Source organism: Pan troglodytes, chromosome 11, assembly GCF_028858775.2.
Source record: "Pan troglodytes isolate AG18354 chromosome 11, NHGRI_mPanTro3-v2.0_pri, whole genome shotgun sequence".
Taxonomy (NCBI): Eukaryota; Metazoa; Chordata; class Mammalia; order Primates; family Hominidae; genus Pan; species Pan troglodytes.
In genome coordinates, this window is record NC_072409.2 from 41,333,803 (window position 1) to 41,351,167 (window position 17,365).

The 17,365-nt window shown below is 39.0% G+C and overlaps 1 protein-coding gene across 1 annotated transcript in view; it reads left to right on the forward strand.

Annotated features, from left to right (window-relative positions):
• The window catches only part of LOC472988 (ankyrin repeat domain-containing protein 18B-like), a 77,103-nt gene that overhangs the window by 46,271 nt on the left and 13,467 nt on the right, over window positions 1-17,365 (forward strand). The window contains 6 exon segments of the mRNA XM_063788490.1: window positions 7,643-7,926; window positions 8,530-8,741; window positions 10,094-10,253; window positions 10,255-10,317; window positions 12,666-12,711; window positions 13,910-13,963. Coding sequence (XP_063644560.1) covers window positions 7,643-7,926; window positions 8,530-8,741; window positions 10,094-10,253; window positions 10,255-10,317; window positions 12,666-12,711; window positions 13,910-13,963 — 819 coding nt within the window.

Genomic DNA, 17,365 nt, shown 5'->3' on the forward strand with positions numbered 1-17,365 from the left:
GGTATTAAGCCCCATAGGCATTAGCTATTAATTTTGATGCTCTCCCTCCTGACCCCAACAAGCCCCAGTGTTTGTTGTTCCCCTCCTCAAGTCCTTGTGTTCTCATCATTTACCTCCCACTTATAAGTGAGAAGATGCAGTGTTTGGTTTTTTGTTCCTGCATTAGTTTGCTGAGGATAACAGCTTCGAGTTCATCCATGTCCCTGCAAAAAGCATGATCTCATTCATTTGTATGGCTCCATAGTATTCCATGATGTATATACACCACATTTTTTTGTCCTGTCTATCATTGATGGACATCTGGGTTGATTCCATGTCTTTGCTATTATGAATAATGCTGCAATGAACATACAAATACATTTATCTTTATAATACAATAATTCATATTTAAACATAAGGTAATTTTAAATCAGTTTGGGGATTAAAATTATGTAATTTGGAGAAATATTAATGATGGATAAACCCAAATTCGGCCAAAATACATTTAAGGAGGTTGATTCTGAGCCAGTATGGTGACTGTGGCCCTGGATTACCCAATCTCAAGAGCTCTGGAGAATGTTTTATGAGACAGTCACATTACAGTTTGGTTTTGTACATTTCCAGCAGACAGAGTTGTAGGGAAAATCATAAATCAATATGAGGAAGGCATACATTGGCTCAGCCTAAAAGTGGGACATCAAAAAGAGGGGCTAACAAGTCATAGGTGGGTATTAAGAATTCTTTAGGTGACAATTGATAAAGAAAATCTGTTGTCTAAAACTGGAAATAGGTATAAAGGACGGCCTTAATTAAGATAAGGTCATTATGGAGGTTAAGGTTCTTATTATGTAGATGAAGCCTCCTAGCTGGCAGCCCTCAGAGAAAATAGATGGTAAATATATCTTTTCAGACTTTAAATGCATCAGGATCTTAGTTAATCTTCCCTAGATCTGGGAAGACCTAGAAGGGGAGAGATTGGGCTGCATTAATGAAGACTTCTTACAGATGCAAATTCCCCCACAAAAGACAGCTTTGTACGGCCATTTGAATCTCTTGGCCCTGCAACAGCCATTTCAAAATATGTCAAAAACTATATATTTGGGGGTAAAATACTTTGATTTTTTTCAGCTCCTTCTCTCTGTGATGCTGTGCCAGAATCAGGTTAGAAAGTAAGCCACATTATAAGAGTTAATAAAACCCATCTGATGAGATTTGATTGAAGGGTGTGATTCCCAGACCCTTTAGATAGAAATTGGGGCAAAAGAATACAAGGTCTTGCTCCTCAATATAAATCTCTCAGTGCTTTAAGAAGTGAAAGATTATTCATTTAATTTTACAGACTTGATACTAATAAAAAGGATACTTTAAAATATATATATGTATATATTTTTCTATACAAAAGACATGCTGTTGATTCTCTTATGTTTTGAACCCTGGCCAGTGATCTGAAACCAAGCAGCCCATGTCTCCAGATCACTAGTACCAAATAAATTTCAGGGTGTAACAGGTTTATTGAGAAATAATTAACACACCATGCAATTCACTCCTTTAAAATATACAAGTCTTTGAATTTTAGTATTTTCAGAGAGTTATGTAATCATCATTACAATCAATTTTAGAATATTTTCATCACCCTAAAAACAAACCCCACATCATTTAGCTATCTTCACTAGTTTTCCCTTCCTCCCTCAGCCCTAGGGAACCACTCACCTTTTTTGTATAGATTTGCCTATAAGTCTCTGAAATAAAAAGCAAGTGGTCTACTGTGACTGGCTTATTTCACTTAACATAATTTTTCATGCTGCATCTGTGCTGTAGCAGGTATTGATGCAGGGCTTTTGCTCCTTAGTTCAGCTAAATCTGGGTTCTTCTCTCATGACCAGGAAAAATTAGCCATGTGGACACATTGAAGGGTGAAAAGGACAGAATTTATTAAGTGAAAGGGAAGCTCTCGGCAAAGAGAGGGGTCCTGCAAACAGATTTCCACCTCACAACTGAATACCAGGACCAGCACACATTAGCTGAAGAGGCCAGGCTCCTCCTCTGCATAAGGCGTGAATTCTTGGTGGCTCCACCCCAACTCCCCAGTGCATGTGGGCCTCCAGTCTGCTACTGGCATGTCCAGGCAAGCCCCTGTGCAGGTTCTCTTATCTACACCAGATGTTTTATCTGGTGTAGACACTTGTGTGCCTGGAGATTCTCCGGGGACCCTTCCATATCTGCCTAGGCATTTTGCTGTCTCCTGCTTCTATCAGTATCAGTACTTAATTTCTTCTTATTGTTGAGTAATATTCCATTGTATGGATGCATCAAACATTTTATGTAACCATTCATGAGGTGATGGACCTTTGGGTTCTTTCCAGTTTTTGATTCTTATTAATAATGCTGCTATAGGCCAGGTGTGGTGGCTCACACCTGTAATCCCAGCACTTTGGGAGGCCAAGGCAGGTGGATCACGAGGTCAGGAGTTCAAGAGCATCCTGGCCAACATGGTGAAACCCTGTCTCTACTAAAAATACAAAAACTAGCTGAGCATGGTGGTGCATGCCTGTAATCCCAGCTACTCAGGAGACTGAGGCAGTAGAATTGCCTGAACCTGGACCCAGGAGGCAGAGGTTGCTGTAAGCTGAGATCACGCCACTGCACTCCAGTCTGGGCTACAGAACAAGACTCCGTCTCAAAAAAAAAATAATAATAATGCTGCTGTAAACATTTATGTATGAGTTTTTGTGCTTGCATATGTTTTTATTTTTCTGGAGTATATACTTATGACTGGAATTTCTGGGTCATATGGTAACTTCATGCTTAACCTTTCGAGGAGCTGCCAGTTTATTTTCCAAAGTGGCTGCACCACTTTACATCCCCAGCAGCATTGGATAAGGGCTTTAATCTCTTTACATTTTTCCTAACACTTATTTTCTTTTTTTATTGAACAAAGATTTCATCCTGTGGTGTGAAGTGATACCACAAGGTGGTTTTGATTTACATTTTCCTAATGACTAATTACATTAAGCATCTATTAATGTGCTTATTATCCATCTTTATATCTTCACAAAGATTTATACCAATGTTTTCTTCTGAGACTTTTATAGTTTTAGCTGTTACATTTAACTGTTTTATTTTGAGTTAATTTTTAAATATGATATTAGGTGAGAGTCCAACTTTATAATTTTTTTTGCACGTGGATACCCAGTTGTTCCAATATCATTTATTGAAAAGTCTATGCTTTTCCTATTCTGTTTTTTTGTTAACCTTGTATAAAATCAATTGACTGTAAATGTGCAGGTTTATTTTTAGATTATCAATTCTTAGTTTATTCTTAGTTTATGTCTATTCTTATACCAGGACCAAATCAAATTTAATGAGAAAATTTTTTCAATCATGTTGCCTATTACCAGTTATCTTATGTCATAATAAAAATTAAATGTAGTAGAATATCTTTAACTTCACCTTTTGTATCTCAAAGGAGTCTGTGGCCAGCTTATAACTTACTTACTCTAAGACATGATGGGAAGTCAGCCTTACAAGACACACTATTTCTTTTTTTCTCCATTCAAACCCTTAGTCTCTTATCCAGTGCCTCCCTCTATAGTTTCATTTTCAGTAAATTTTGGTCACAGAATCTGCTGACATAGTGTACTATTTGGTGCCTTATGTTTTACTAACTCATTATAATTCATAGAATCATCCATAGATGTTTACCATCCAAGAAGGAGAAGTTTAAGTCTGAGCTGCCAGCTTTCCTCAGTGGAAATCAAGTGAAGTCATCATCTTTCAGTTTGCAGATCCTCTTTCCACCTGGTAACTGGTTCTCTTGGGTAGCACTGTGGCTAATCCTTTTCTTGGCGCAGATCTTGCATTCTCAGAAACCACAGTTTCTGTATTGACCTCCTTTTACTGAAACAGAGATGCACAGCTCTGCTTTCTAGCTCAGTAGAGGATTCTTGGAATAAAAAGTTTAACTCATTCCAAGAAAAAGTTTTAGGAGTGCAGCACTTAAAAATCAGGTAATATTCAGGCAATTTATCAGAGACAAATAGTAGATTAGTATTTTGAATTTCAAAATTTCAGAGCCAAGTTGTGTGCTATAGAGAAGCATTGTGGTATAATATAGAGATGGGATGGTCTTAACGTCTCCATACAAACAAATGTGAAGTAAGGTAAAGGAGAAATTGCATTTGATGTCTTAACACTCAAAGTATGCTATGTTTATTTTACTTCTGTGAAGAGTAAAAGTCATTCCATAATTTTCTCCTTATTTCCTCATTGAGAAAAAGGAAAATGAAAATCGAATACTAGATTGATTAATAAATACTCAAAGCTTCTTCTTTTAGAATTTTCATTAATTGAAATCAGGTAAATGTCTGATTTTGGTTATGTAACCAAGCATTTCCAGTTGTTTTTCAAATCATACGTCTTCTTGCTTCACAGTCTTATTTCCTAACTTGTGGGGAAATTGTAAGGAGACACCCTTGCCTTGTTATCAGAGTTCATAATTGAAGGGGGTTTTAGGAAAAGTTCCTCCTCAGCAGCTTACATCTCTCTCCTGGTTATCTGCTGCTTCTCAATAATGTTTCTCATCAATAAATTAATCTCAACATTTATTAGATCCTATTTTAAAGGAGACTCTTTTCTGCTACATAAGTTATGTTTCCTGTTGTCTCTTTTTTAAACTTATTTTTCTAACAATTACCCAGAGTTTTGTGGCTTAAAAGAAAAACATTTATATTGTTCATGAACCTGTGGTTTGGAAAAAGATTGGCCAGGACAGCTTGCCTCTGCTCCCCTAAGCTTCCCTAGGAAGTTGGAGAAATTGAATCATCTGAAGCTTTGCTCACCCATGTGTTTGATGGTTGATGCTGGCCATTGGCTGGAACCTTGGCTGGGGCAGGCAGCATGAACACTGACACTGGCACTCCCAGGCTGTCTTTGTGGACTGATCTCTCTCACAATCTGGGGGCTGAGTTTGAAGGGAAAGCAGTCTGAGATGAGATAGGGAAGCCACATGGTATCCCTTGTACTGCATTCTATTCATTTGGAGAAGGCCATCAGTAAGGATGACCCATATTCTATTCTTTTAATGGGATGAATATAGATTCTCTTTTGTTTTAATTGATATGTATATACATAATTATGGGCTATAGAGTGACATTTTGATACATTTATATGGTGCGTAATGATCAAGCTAACTAGCATGTTTACTACTTCTTACTACTTCAACCATTTTTCATTTCTTTGAATTGTGAATATTCAAAATCTTCTAGCTTTTTAAAAATATTCAATAAATCATAGTTAACCATATTCACCCTACAATGCCACAGAACATCAGAACTCATTCCTCTTATCTAACTGTAATTCTGTATCCATTAACCAGACTCCCTTCCTCTACTTCTATGAGCTTTTTTGTTGTTAAGAGACAGGGTCTTGCTAATGTAGTCTGGGCTCTGGGCAACTGTAGTCATCCAGACTAGAGGGTGATTTGGTCATAACTCACTGCAGCCTCAAACTCTTGGGCCCATGTGATCCTCTGACCTCACCCCTCCTGAGCAGCTAGGATTATGGGAGTGCACCATTGCACCTGTTTGATTTTTTACTTTGTAGAGATGTCTCTCTATGTTGCTCAGGCTGCTCTGGAACTCTTGGCTTCAAGTGATTCTCCTGCCTCGGTCTTTCAAAGTGCTAGGAAATTACAGGCATCAGCCATGTTGCCCAGCCCTCAATTTTTCTTTAGCTCCCACACATGAGTGTGAATGTACAGTATTTATCTTTCTGTGTCTGCACTTAACGTAATATCCTCCAGACTGATCCATGTGGCTACAAGTAAGAGGATTTCATTTTTTTATATGGTGAGTATTCCATTGTGTATGTGTACCACAATTTTTTTGTCCATTCATTTGTTGATGGACATGTAGGTTGATTTTATACATTAGCTGTTGTGAATAGTGCTACAATAAACATATGAGGACAAGTATCATTGTGATCTATTGTTTTCTTTTCTATCGCCTGAATACCCAGTAGTGGGGTTGCTCCCTCAGCAGTTCCATTGTTCATTTTTTGAGAAAACCTCATGTTGTTTTCTATAGTAGCTGCGCTAATTTACCTTCCCACCAACAGCATGTAAGAGTTCACTGTTCTCTGAAACCTCACCAGCACTTTTTTTTGTGTTTTCTATGATAGCCATTTATTGAAATGGAGCAAGATTATATCACATTGTAGGTTTGATTTGTATTTCCCTGATGATTAGTGATACTGAACATTTTAAAATGTATTTATTGGCCATTTGTATTTCTTTTTTTCTCTTAAAAAAAAGAGAAATATCTAATCAGATCTTTTGCCTAGTTTTGAACTCAGATTATTTTTGTTTACTGTCAGGGTATTTGAGTTCCTTGTGTATTTTGGATATTTGTCTTTTATTAGATGAATAGCTTGAAAATATTTTCTTCCATTCTACAGGTTTTCTCTTCACTCAGTTGTAGTACCATTTGTCTATCATTTGTTTTTTGCCTATGCTTCTGATGTCTTACCTATACAAATCTTTGTGCAGACTAATGTCCTGAAGCATTTTCCCTATGTTTACTTGTAATAGTTTGATAATTTTGGGCCTTACATTTCAGTCTTCAATCAATTCTGAGTTTATTTTGCTATATGGTGTTAGATAGGAAGCTAGTATCATTTCTCATATGGATAGTTTCCCAGTGTCATTCATTTGAAGAGGGTGTCCTTTCCCCAATGTATGTTCTTGGCACCTTATTCCAAAATAAGTTGGCTGTAAATATGTGGATTTATTTCTGGGTGCTGTATTCTATGGCCTTTACCCCAAGAATCATTACTTCTTAAAATGCAATTCAAATTAGCATGAAACCTGTGCAGTTTGGGGAAAGGCTTATGGTATCAGAATTCTTATTTACAGGATTCATTATTTTGTGTTTTTTTGAGATATGGTCTTTGTCTATCATCCAGGCAGAAGTGCTGTGATGTGGTCATAATTCACTGCAGCCCTGAACTCTGACAAGCCATCCTTTTGCCTCAGTCTCCCAACTAGCTTGGTCTACAGGCCTGAGCCACCATGCCTGGCTAATTAAAAAAAAATTTTTTTTTTGTAGAGATGGGGGTCTCACTATGTTGCTCTGGCTGATCTCAAATTCCTGGCCTCCAGTGATCTTTCTGCCACAGCCTCCTAAAGTGCTGGGATTATAAGCATGAGCTACCATGCCTAGCGTAGAGTATTATATTATTTTCAAAGTTTTATTCTGAGAGCCATTTATTGACTTTGGCCTAAATAACTCAATATGATATCTCTGAAAGTTTTTTTGACAAATTTTGGGGAATGATGATGAGGGAAGAGGGTTAGACACTTTTTACTAAGAGATAACTTAGTGCCATTTAAGGAGGAACAAAAATGAATTATTAGAAAAATAAAAGTAAAAGCAAGTGCAAAAGTTCCGTGGCAAAGATGATGATAGTAAAGCATATTTTTGTGACTCATGGTAGCTTTAACTTTGTTCTTAAAATTCTGAGTAATTTAAGGGTTCACATTTGAAGAATCTACTGCATTATAGATAACATTTTAATGCAAGTCAATGCATTTCAAAATTTGCTATTGGTTTTGTATTAGATTATTCTCAGCCTACTTCATTATCAAGCTCTATTATTTTATTAATGCAATTTGATGATCTTATGGCCGAGAAGGAAGCTGTATCTTCAAAATGTGTCAATTTGGCCAAAGACAATGAAGTTCTTCATCAGGAGTTATTATCTATGAGAAAAGTACAAGAGAAATGTGAAAAACTTGAGAAGGATAAAAAGATGTTGGAAAAAGAAGTATTAAATCTTAAGACACATATGGAAAAAGATATGGTAGAACTTGGTAAAGTACAAGAATATAAATCGGAGCTGGATGAAAGGGCAATGCAGGCAATAGAAAAATTAGAAGAAATCCATTTACAGGTTAGGTTTTAAAATCAGGTAAGTTTATCTGTAATGGGCTTTCATTTATTTCACTGCAAACTATATTTTGGATATGTATATATTGTGTTTCCTCTGCCTCTCTTATGGCAATTTCCTTTGTAGAGTTCTAGAAAAAAAAGTGATGTTTTTTCCTTTTAAATATTTAAATTTCCATTATTATTATAACAAAATCAGTCTTTCAAAGTAATGATTCTCACTATAGAGTAAAAGGGGGGATTTGATGATTAAGATGAGTTGGCATAAGAGAAAACTGTGATTTAGAAATTATATGATACTTTTGAATTGGTCTTAAGCTACGTTGTTCATTGTTCACTTTTTAAAATTATAAGTGGATTCTATTACTTTTTATAGGACCAGATTACATTAATACTAACATAATTATGATTTCAAATTTTTATAAATCAGACTTAATTCTGAATTCAGTTATTAGTTTTGTTGATAATGCTGATAAATATTTTAAGCTTCAGCCTCTTTTTAACATATTCAAAATTGCTCTTTGAATCACTGATTCAAAATGAAAGGCAACAAACATATGGTAATTAACTTATAATTGTTTTAAAAGTGTATTTTCATTCATTTTAGGAACAAGCAGAATTTGAAAAACAATTAGAGCAGTTAAACAAGGATAATACGGCTTCACTAAAAAAGAAGGAACTCAAAGTTAAAGATGTGGAATGTAAATTCTCCAAAATGAAAACTGCTTATGAAGAGGTTACAACTGAATTGGAAGAATATAAGGAAGCCTTTGCAGTAGCATTGAGAGCTAACAATTCCATCTCAGAAAAAATAATGAAGTAAGTCAAAACATATACTCATAGAAAATGAATTAAGCTCATTAATTTGTTTTGAAAACATAATTTTTAGTGAGATGGCTTCAGGGGATCAGTAGGAAGTGAATGCTAATTTGATAATGTAATTTTGGAAAATAATGTTAGTAAATAATCCTACCTTTAAAATGTTCATCAAGGATAGTTTCTGTCTCTCTTCTCCTTTTTTGTTTTTATGTGGCTTTTTTCCCCTGAAAAGTCTCATGTAGTTAACCTGACCTGTTAGTTTTTTTCGCTAAGTATTTTTGAAGCTTTATGATTAACAAAGTGATCTTGTTATAAAATTACTTGTCAGAATTTCCCTAAATGGAAATATTAACGAGTTTAATTTATTTTTTGGTAGATCACAACCTAAACCCAAAGTGTCAAGTGATACTGCTACTCTGGGCACATCCTGGCACTCAGGCAGGGACTGTTTTTGATTGTGATCTTTAGGTGTTATCACTAGAGGGTGCCTCAAGAAAGACTATTTGCATAACATTTTCAAGGTGTTACATAAAGGCATCCTTGTGAAATAGGGAATAATTATCACAGGAATGAAAAGAAGTGTAATCCACAAGGTGGTTCAAAAATAACACTTTGTTCAGCCTGAAGGGGTGTGTGGAAGGCAGAAAGAACAACCCCACCTCCAGTGCCTTGGTCACAGTGTTGAGGGCTAATTGCCTTCAGAGATGTTTTAGTTCTTTTTGATCACCAACCAGTCTAGTTCTACCCCAGGAGTTGTTGCTCTGAGTTATTCCTCAGTGCCAAATACTTAAGTGTTCTTAGATAATGGGTGAAATGTACAAGGGTGAAACATGAAACTAGTTTACTAAACACAAGTATTTCTAGATTATTTTTGTTCATTTTAGTTTTCTTAATCTACATTATTTAAGGAGTACAACATGATGTTTTGATATAATTATTTATAATGAAGTGGTTCTTATAGTCAAGCAAATTAACACAATCCTTTTCCCACATAGTTACCCTTTAAATACAAATATTTCTAAAGGAATCTTTAGAATCTTACAAGTAGAGCTATTTTAGAAGGCAGCTAGGTTACCTACTGAGCCATACATCACTGATAGCCATTTCTCTTCCCTGTCTACTTTGAACTGCTTGTTCAGTAGAAATCACCTTAGAAACACATACACTTATTTAGAATGATTTTAAAATTATAATTACTTACAAGAGGTATGCTCTCACACATATTAATGTGAAAACACTGTTTAGTGGGTAATTTGGTTTACTCTAAGGGCAACTTTTCAAAAAATGCAAGTCACTAAGAATCATTCAAGGAAAAATGAAATACTAAGCATTTGTCTTTGCTCTCTTTACAGATCGGATAAGAAAATAGCAGTGATCAGCACCAAGCTCCTTATGGAGAAAGAACGGATGAAATATTTTCTCAGCACTCTTCCTATGAGGCCAGACCCAGAGTTACCTTGTGTTGAAAATCTTAATAGTATAGGACTCAACAGAAAATATATTCCCAAAATGCCCCCTAAGAATTCCTACTTCAAACCCACAGACTTCAAATAACTGCAAGAACTCCTTGACTGAGGTTAGTTATGTGACCGTTTCTCTTTTGGGTTTCATTTCTCTAATATAATTCTTGTTTTTAATTTGGTGAAATACTGAGTTGTTCTGTTGACTTCTGCATGCTAAGTAAAGATTATAATTGGCTTTGTTAACACAGAAAGGAAATGGGAACTTTACATTTTTTAACTCCCCAGAGCTCTCATTTTCAAGAGGCACCCATTGGCTAACTTTATTCAATAAATGTGGCTAAACTGACATACTTAAAATTTCTTTAAAAGCTGCATTTAAGTTAGGTTTTAGAAATTGCATGTTATTGCCTAATAACTGATGGTATACTTGGAGATGCTTTGTCTTACTCTACTTGATTGTAGTTTGTGGGTCATATCATTTTTTTTTTTTTTTTTTGAGATGGAGTCTTGCTCTGTTGCCTAGGCTGGAGTGCAGTGGTGTGAACTTAGCTCATTGCAACCTCCGCCTCCCAGATTCAAGTGATTCTCCTGCCTCAACCTCCTAAGTAGCTGGGGCTACAGGTGCCCACCACCACACCTGGCCAATTTTTGTATTTTTAGTAGAGATGGGATTTCACTGCATTGGCCAGGCTGGTCTTGAACTCCTGACCTTGTGATCCACCCACGTCAGCCTCCCAAAGTGCTGGGATTACAGGGGTGAACCTCCGTGCCCAGCCCATACCACTTCTAAAGTTTCTTTGCACCATCTTAACTCTGTCCACCTATAATCACAAGTGAATGACTGGCAACCAAACACTTAACCACATATAGATATTTATTATTTAATAGAACCCAAAATAAGTGCATTTTATGAATTAAATAAAACATTGAAAGGTTCATTTCCATTTTTCTGTTAAAAGCTTTGTGCTTGGCCAGGTGCAGTGGCTCACGCCTGTAATCCCAGCAGTTTGGGAGGCAGAGGCAGGTGGATCACCTGAGGTCAGCAGTTTGAGACCAGACTGGCCAACATGATGAAACCCCATCTCTACTAAAACTACAAAAATTAGCCAGGCGTGGTGACAGGCACGTGTAATCCCACATGCAGCAACCCCATTACTATACTAGGGGTATACCTAAAGGAAAATAAACCATTGTAACAAAAAGATGCATGCACATGTATGTTCATTGCAGCACTATTCACAATAGCAAAGACATGGAGTCAATCCAGGTGCACCCAAGGTAGATTGAAAATCCAAGGTAGATTGGAAAATTCCATATATACCATGGAGTACGATGCAGCCATGAAAAGAACAAAATCATGTCCTTTGCAGCAACATGGATACAACTGGAATCCACTATCCTAAGCAAACTAACGCAGAAACAGAAACCAAATATCTCATTTTCACTCATATGTGGGAGCTACACATTAGGTGCACATTGACATAAACATGGGAACAATAGACACAGGGAAATAAGAATGGGGAGGCACAGAGTGGGCCAGGGTTGAGAAACTACTTCTTGGGTCCTATGCTCACTACCTGTGTGATGGGTTCAATTTTACTCCAAACCTCAGCATTCCTCAATATACTTTTGGAAGAAACTTACACAGGTACCACTTTAATTTAGAATACAAACTAGAAAAAAAAAAAAGAAAACTTTACTATGCAAATTTTTTTAATAAGTAAAGAATATAAATTTCTTTTTAAGAAAAAATTTATTGAAGTAAAAAAATGGATTAAACTTTTATAAAGAACAGTTTTGCTAAGAATTTCAAAGCAATGCATTCATTGCAAAATATGACTTTAATTGTTTAACCTTTTTTTTTTCTTTTTTTTTTTGAGGTGGAGTTTTGCTCTCTCACTAGGCTGGAGTGCAGTGGCACGATCTCGGCTCACTGCAACCTCCACCTCCTGGGTTCAAGCCATTTTCCTGCCTCAGCCTCCCAAGTAGCTGGGACTAGAGGCACGCACCACCATGCCCAGCTAATTTTTGTATTTTTAGTAGAGATAGGGTTTCATCATGTTGGCCAGGATGGTCTCGATCTCTTGACCTCATGATCTGCCCACCTTTGCCTCCCAAAGTGCTGGGATTACAGGCATGAGCTGTCATGCCCGTCCATTGTTTAACCTTTGTACTAATAAAACACCACCTTTCTAAAATTATTTATATCTAATAGACCAATATTATCTATTTTTGTCAGATTACTCTAAACAGCATTACACAGAAACATCCTCTATTATCTCAACGTAAAATAAGTAGAAATTTTACTTTACTTATGTGATTATTTTTCTATTTAAGCAAACTTCATGTTATGTCTAGTCACTAAAAATACTAAAGGCCACATTTTGTAAGTGATATATTAATCTCATGATAATGTCTCTTGTTTAACTTAAACATTATCATGTTTTTTTACTTATTTTAGATGGAGCCGGACTGTGTAGAACAAATAATTACAGAAACAAAGAAAAGTATGTTGCCAAAATGTATTAATTAAATTTAGGTTTATTTTAGTAATAAAGTGTAAATAGCAAATGGCATTCCTTTTCATTGTTGGGTTAGTAGATACTACGGTATCTTTTTCTTACACATATCTAATGAAAGATGTGAAACCAAAAACTTTCACAGTGAAGAGTATACTTATGCACCATTAATTCATAGCTTAAAAAATTCCCAAGAAGTGTTTCCATCTCTTTTTACTGTTCCATAGCTTAAAAAATTCCCAAGAAGTGTATCCATCTCTTTTTCACTGGCTCTACAATTTCTTCACTTTTGCCATCCTCATGGAACTGTCAGCTGGCACACTGAAACGATTCTCCAAAAACAAAGGCATCATCAGGTTCTCAGGATTTTGGTAGAGATTGAAGGCAAACAGGCCTCAGATTCATTTAGAAATACTTAGCTGAGCAATAACCCTTCATAAGCAGTCACTTGACAGGTGACATTTTAAATCTCCTGTCATTTACTGTGTCATTGGCTTACATCTGTTCTCAGGAAAAGTTCCAAAAATTTCACCATGAAATAAAAACACCCATGTCAATGTAATTCTTGTCAGGTTACTCAGCCTTGTCTCTTGCCACTTACTGCACTCTGCCCTTTGCTCTAGCACCAAAGTGGACAGAGTAGAACTCCACAGGGCTCTTTGTTACCTCAGGCTCTTTGCTTTCGCCTCTTCCCTCTATCTGGCAAGATTTTCCTTGTCCTTCAGGCATCAACTTATCCATCCCCTCCACCAGAAAGCCCATGATATTGACACAAAAGTGGGATAGATGTCCCTTCTGTGTGTTCCAGTAGTGCCCTGCTGTATACCTGACATGGTATTTATGACTCTATATGGACATTACCTGCCTGTCTTTTAGGTTATAGCATATGACTATTGGGAGGTGGACCATGCCATCTTCATCTTGTAATTCCAGTGCTCGTTCTAGTACCTTAGCATGTGGCTGTTGAGTACATGAATGAAGAATGAAAAAGTTGTGATATTTAACCACAATTAGAATTAATGCCATGTGTAAATTATTTAATAGTAATTTTGTATTGTAATTGTACGTACATATTTCTCATTCTTATTAACTCTGATAACGTTCTCAACTCTTTAGATTTTAAACTTACACTTCGTTAACTGAAATGTTTTAGGTAAAGAACATAATTCTTTCTTTTTCTTTCCAGCTTTTGCTGTGTTGAACACTTGCTCCCATCTCCTTTCTTCTCTAGAATCCACTGGTAAGCCACATCTAATGAAGAGAATATTTAACCATAAAATCTTAAGGAAAAGCATGAATTAAAAGATCATAAAACTTTATTACTGGGCTATTTACATGAAATTTTAATGGTTTATCATAAAATATAAAACATCACAATCTTTACTAAAGTAGAATATTTTCATATCATGTATGATGAATATTTATATGTTATTTTAAATGATGTTTTTTAGCCTCCTTAAGTTTTAAGTGGATCTTGCAAATGAACACCATTATTATTGAGTTTGACCTACTCAAATTGCCTGAATGCCAGCTGTTTAAACAGCCAAACAACCAAGTCATCATTGATACTTTAGTAAAGGTCATCGAAGGCTTCTTTGCATTTTACAGTTTTTATTACTATATATAGTAGGAGACTTAAAGAGTATCTGCCAGGTTCGTCCATACTAATGTTACAATTTTCTTTTTGTAGTTCAACAGTATTTTTTGTGGAGATACTTTGAGGCTCTGTAAATATCTGGTTACTCCGCAAAACACACTAGATTTAGCATTTCATGGATGACTTGTGTTTGAACAAGTGTTACTGTGATGGTTGCCAGATGATTATTTTTCTTATTCTCTTCTTTGTTCTACATGGTGAAATAAAACCAATAAATAAAGGTGAAGGCAAAGCTCATGATTCTGGTGCTCCAATTCCCTGAGATTAGGCCAGTGGTAGACATTTCAAGCTGACTTTATGTCTTTTTGATTTGTCCCCGTTACTCTGTCAGCACTTTTTTAATTTCTGGCACAAGGAGACAGTGAGGTGGCCTGGCACTGCCTAGACATGCCATGTAGCCTTTTCCTGAGTGTCAGAGTGGGAGGAAGGGAGGGACATTTGGCAGACGAGACACCCTGTGCTGCTGGGTCTCCCAGGGCCCTTCCCGCAGAGCCCTGATCTGGAGACACAGCACAGAGGCTGCAGGGAAACTAATCCAGAACCCTTGAGGCTGAGCCAGGGTTTTGGCTAATCTTGTGTTTTCTCTGCCCTAGCCCTAGAATGAGTAATTTTTCTTATAAGCAGAGTTGGAGCCACTGAGGAAGCACAGGAGAGCCCTCCCCAGCACGCGCTCACTAGTCCCCAACAGAAGAACCGCTGCCCCATCCACTGAGGTACCAAGAAACTAGCAAAGGGCCTTCTAGCTGTCTGGGGACAGTCCTCATGTGGTCCCTGGCTCAGCCTCAAGGGTTCTGGATTAGTTTCCCTGCAGCCTCTGTGCTGTGTCTCCAGATCAGGGCTCTGCGGGAAGGGCCCTGGGAGACCCAGCAGCACAGGGTGTCTCGTCTGCCAAATGTCCCTCCCTTCCTCCCACTCTGACACTCAGGAAAAGGCTACATGGCATGTCTAGGCAGTGCCAGGCCACCTCACTGTCTCCTTTGAGATGGGCCCAGAGGGCCTTGGGGGTTGAGTGTGAAGCTGGGTACCTGGAGCCTGAGGCTGACTGTCCCTCCCTGTGTCTTGGAGGAGAGGCCTTACAGCCCAAGAAAACCCCCAGGGCCTGACCTCTGGGCACACATGCAGGAAGGAAGGGTCTGTGGGCTGATGGGGGCATTGTAATGAGACTTTGAACACAGCTGCTCAAGGGCCTCATCAGCGGACCATGGTCAGAGATGACCTAGCCATCAGGACCTGGTCAGTTGGGACCTGATCAGCAGGGACCTGGTTAGCGGTGGCCTCCTCAGTGAAGATCTCATGAGTGGGTACCTTGTGACCTAGTCATTGGAAGCCTAGTCAGTGGGGACCTGGTCAGTGGTGGCCGCCTTAGTGGGGCCTGATCGGTTGGAACATAAACAATAAAAAACTGGTCAGTGGGATCTATTCAGTATATTAGGGGTCTGGTCAGTGTGGGGCCTTAGACACTTGCAGCCTGGTCATTGAGGGTCTGGTCAGAGGGGGCTCGGTCAGCTGGGGATTGATCCATGGAGAATTGTTCAGTGGAGGTGAGGTGAGTGGCAACCTGGTAAATTGTGGTCTTGTCAGTGGAAACTCAGTCAGTGGGGACCAGGTCAGTGAGAAATTGGTCAGTGGGGTCTGGTCCATGAGGCCTACTAATGGGGGCCTGGTTAGGGAGACATGGTCAGTGGGGAGTTGATCAGTGGGACCTGGTCAATGGAGAAGTGCTCATTAGGGGCCTCATTGGGGGCACCTGGTCAGTAGGAACCTGGCCAGTTAGCCAATGTGTGACCTCAGGCACGGGGTTTGTCTGTGGAGCCTCCTTGCCTCCATCTGTAGGGAAGCTGAGTCAGGGCACCCTGGAGAGTTGCTGGAAAGAGAATGTGAGAAGATGTGTTGAATTCAGCACTGCTTGGCAGACCTCCAACTTTACACACGACCTGGGTTCCACCTAGAGAGGGTGCCAGCCCTCTCTGCTCTGCTCAGCGCCCCTCCTCTGTCTGCATCCCCAGGACCACCCTCGGTGGGGAGGGCAGAGATTGGGGAGCACCTATGGAGGCTCTAATCCTGGCCCTGGGCCCTAGTGGTGTTAGCGATGAGGACCTGGGTGCTCCTGTGAGTGGAGCAGCTAGGCCTGGCCAGAGAAGCAAGACAAACAAACACACCCATATGCACATACACACACACATACACAAACACAACGCATGCTCACATGTCAGTTCAGGGGATAGAGGACACTGACTCTTGGCCCTCTTGACCCAAGCAGGCTCCCGTTGTGGTGGGTTGTGTCACCCCACGATGTCACTCTTTCTGAGTCCCCATCGCCTCTGTGTTGTGGAGCACTTAGAGACACACAGCAGTCTCTGTGAGTGGCTCTGCGTTAAGGATTGTTTTCTAGGTGAAAGGCACATCTCAACACAGCTGACTGATCAGACTCAGGTGAGTGGGACCTGCTCTCTTCTCTTCCTCCTGGCTTGGGAACAGTTGCTATCAGATGGTTGGTTTTGGCCTCTGCAGCTACTGAGGGTAATCCCTGAGCACTCACCGGGTGCCTTTTCTGTGCTGACAGTCATCTCATTCATCCTTGCAGCAATTCCATTCTGCATCTCCTCTGGACACTCCCAGGACCACCAGGACAACCCCATCATGGCCCTGTCACCAGGCCCAGTCTGGCTCCATGATAACCAAGACGCAGGTCCAGAGACAACCGCCCTGCACGGTGCCTGCATCTGACCCCCTTGGTGGGTAGTGACCAGCACAACATGGAAGAAGCCAGGGCAGCAGGCAGCCAGCTGCCCTGCAGCCCCAGATGGCACCTGGGCCTTGGGAAGTCATTCTTAAAGCGGAAGCTGGAAACTTTGATGTCCCCGGAGGAAAAGGTGAACGTGGCATCCGAACAACCCTGGCAGCCAGCAGCATCTTCTCATCCAACCTGTGAGACAGAGACCCCCTGCTGGGGAACAAAGATCCATACTTAAAGGGTCCTGGCCC